This window comes from Brachyistius frenatus, unplaced genomic scaffold, assembly GCF_029030835.1.
Source record: "Brachyistius frenatus isolate BFR_SWC_R1_liver_20210118 unplaced genomic scaffold, ASM2903083v1 Contig_358, whole genome shotgun sequence".
NCBI classification, from domain to species: domain Eukaryota; kingdom Metazoa; phylum Chordata; class Actinopteri; family Embiotocidae; genus Brachyistius; species Brachyistius frenatus.
In genome coordinates, this window is record NW_027210957.1 from 205,001 (window position 1) to 207,500 (window position 2,500).

A 2,500-nucleotide genomic window follows, 5' to 3' on the forward strand; every position below is an offset into this window, starting at 1 on the left:
CTACCTAAAAACTGAAAACAATGACCTGTTCTTAGTTCAGTCAGATCTTTTGTCACAACCACCAACCGTTCTGTAGATGTTAGCAATGTAAGAGCGTCTCATGCAAACAGCTATGAGGAGGCAGTTCAGTTCTTTGGCAGCTCATCCTGGTGGACCCATATTAGACAAAATTTCTCAGGGTCCCAGTCAGGCCACCAAACCAGACTATGTACATGACTGTGTCAAACAAATGGTGACCATAAATAAATATACAGAGTATTTGATCAGTGGGTGTGGGTGCATGGTTTAGCAAACTTTTATGAAAACCACTTCAGAGGCTTTTATAAAGTCTATAAAGTCACACATAAAGAGCATCTTCTGCGGCTGTCATGGTAACCTAATGGGTGTTAAAGTGATGTGTATCACCTTTCATTACTCTGGTCTTTCCCTGAGCAGGTCTATATTTGACACAGTCGAAGGTCTGAGATGCAACTGTGGTACTTTAGACAGGATCCAGCTGCCAGGTTATGATGCACAACGCTGCTTTGAAGACAGAATCAAGAGTAGGAGTTTGTTCTTCTGAGTATATTTTAGGTGATATGTTAGGTTTTCCATTGCCACTCTGCTTGCCAAATTTCACGTATACCCCTAAATTATTGCTTGCTCCCAATTATTGTTATTGGATATGTCATGAATTATATACTGGTTTATGAAATCCACCCTGAAGCTGCTTTTATTTGCAATTGTCAGGATCGAGAAGCGGGCCAAATACAGCCGACGCAGAGCCTACAACGACGACGCCGACATCGACTATATTAACGAGAGGAATGCCAAGTTCAACAAGAAGGCGGAGCGTTTCTACGGCAAATACACAGCAGAGATCAAACAAAACTTGGAGCGTGGCACAGCTGTCTAGTGGTCGTCATCCCACTGCTTCACTTTGGTTGAATGCATCTTTTTTTGCTTGCGCCGTGTTACATGTTTTTACCAGCTAAAATGGAGTCTGTATGTAGGAACTGTAATGTTCCTTTGTATGGTATTAGAGGTTAAAACAACTCTTTCATTACTATTACCCTTATTTTTAAATAAACCACTTCCAATTATCCAGTTATCTTGCACATTTGTTGGTTTTTCTGTGGGTTTACTGCCTGTGGTCTCATGACTGAGACATTTGGAGCGTGAGAATTAACCATCAAACCTCTGAGCATGTTGGACATGCCAGCCTGAACGTGTCAGCCTAAAGGAACGTTCCAGTGGAGGTGCATGAAGCGATAAGGGCCGACAATTGAGTGATTCTGTGTATTCATTTATCATTTTCATCTCGGTACTAACTTGCCTGAAGCTGCGACACGAGCAGAGAGGCCTTGTGACTGGAGACATGCAAACAGGTTCCCATGCAAGTCCCCCATCATGAAGCCTGAATGTAGTGGCATTGCTCCCTCTACAGGACAGATGTCTGCTGGTCTTTGTTGGGGAAAGTGGTACCAACATGAAATGAGACATGACAGACCTTGAATTACATCGGCTGTTGTGTCTGGATGAGTCAATCTTTCTGGTGAACCTCAGAATAAATGTATGGCATATCCTCAAAGGGTACTGTGCAAAGTCACCATGACACATGTTTATGCTTTGCTGATGAAGGGCAGGGAAGGTCTTCAGATGCCTTTGATATCTGACTCTGCTCTCGAACTGATCTAGTGTGAATTAAGGCTTCAGGTTTATGATTGTGATATTTTTATTGTCTTATCTGATTACCCCGAGGACATTGCCTGGAAATTGTATAAGAAACAACAGTGAATAAAATCCCTGTTGTGTCTCATTGACACATTTGATTCTTTCACAGCCAACTGCCTGTTAAGTGTTCCGTGTGACGCAAAATAGGTTTGATTCAAGCCTAGTAAACAACAAATATGTGTCAATCGGTGCCTGCAGGTGATTTAGTGACACTAATCCTTGTTCAACACAAAACAGCATATTTATAGGATATCTGTGAGGCGTGCAAACATGACAAGATAAACCTGTTTTCTCCACTCCTGGTAAAAGCTTGCATTGTGTGCATATTAATGTAGCTGATCTGTATCATGAAAACAGCACCTCCTCCCTGCTGCTAGTAATTACACTGAGGACGTGTATGTGTATATGATATCTCCCATATAAGTAATTAAACATTTACAGATCAGTTTACAGTAGATACAGTCTGCCAGGCAGATATCATCAGATGATTGACTGATTTTACCTTTTTATTACAATACATAGTAACATGCATCTGAATATCAGCCTAATTAAAATGTATTACTACCCTGTGGACAAGTTCTCTTCTAGCAATAATTTACTAGTGTTTATAATATGTGCCAAGAGGCTGTCGGGCTTTCGGGTGAGTAGCGCAGCAGCCCCTGAAGGAAGCATATTGTAAAGGTGATCAAGAAGGAACATGCTCAAACTTTGTTGTAGCAAGCAGTTGATTGCAATAAATAATTGTTGGTCATCTGAGTTTCCACTAGCAAAAGTATGTAACAGGATT

At 41.2% G+C, this 2,500-nt stretch overlaps 1 protein-coding gene across 1 annotated transcript in view; it reads left to right on the top strand.

Moving 5' to 3' along the window:
• syf2 (SYF2 pre-mRNA-splicing factor) overlaps positions 1-1,090 on the top strand; it is a 7,888-nt gene extending 6,798 nt beyond the window's left edge. The window contains exon 7 of the mRNA XM_069724027.1: positions 730-1,090. Within this exon, the coding sequence (XP_069580128.1) occupies positions 730-895 (166 nt within the window). The 3' untranslated portion in view covers positions 896-1,090. The remainder of the gene's footprint in view (positions 1-729) is intronic.
• Positions 1,091-2,500: the final 1,410 nt, after the last annotated feature.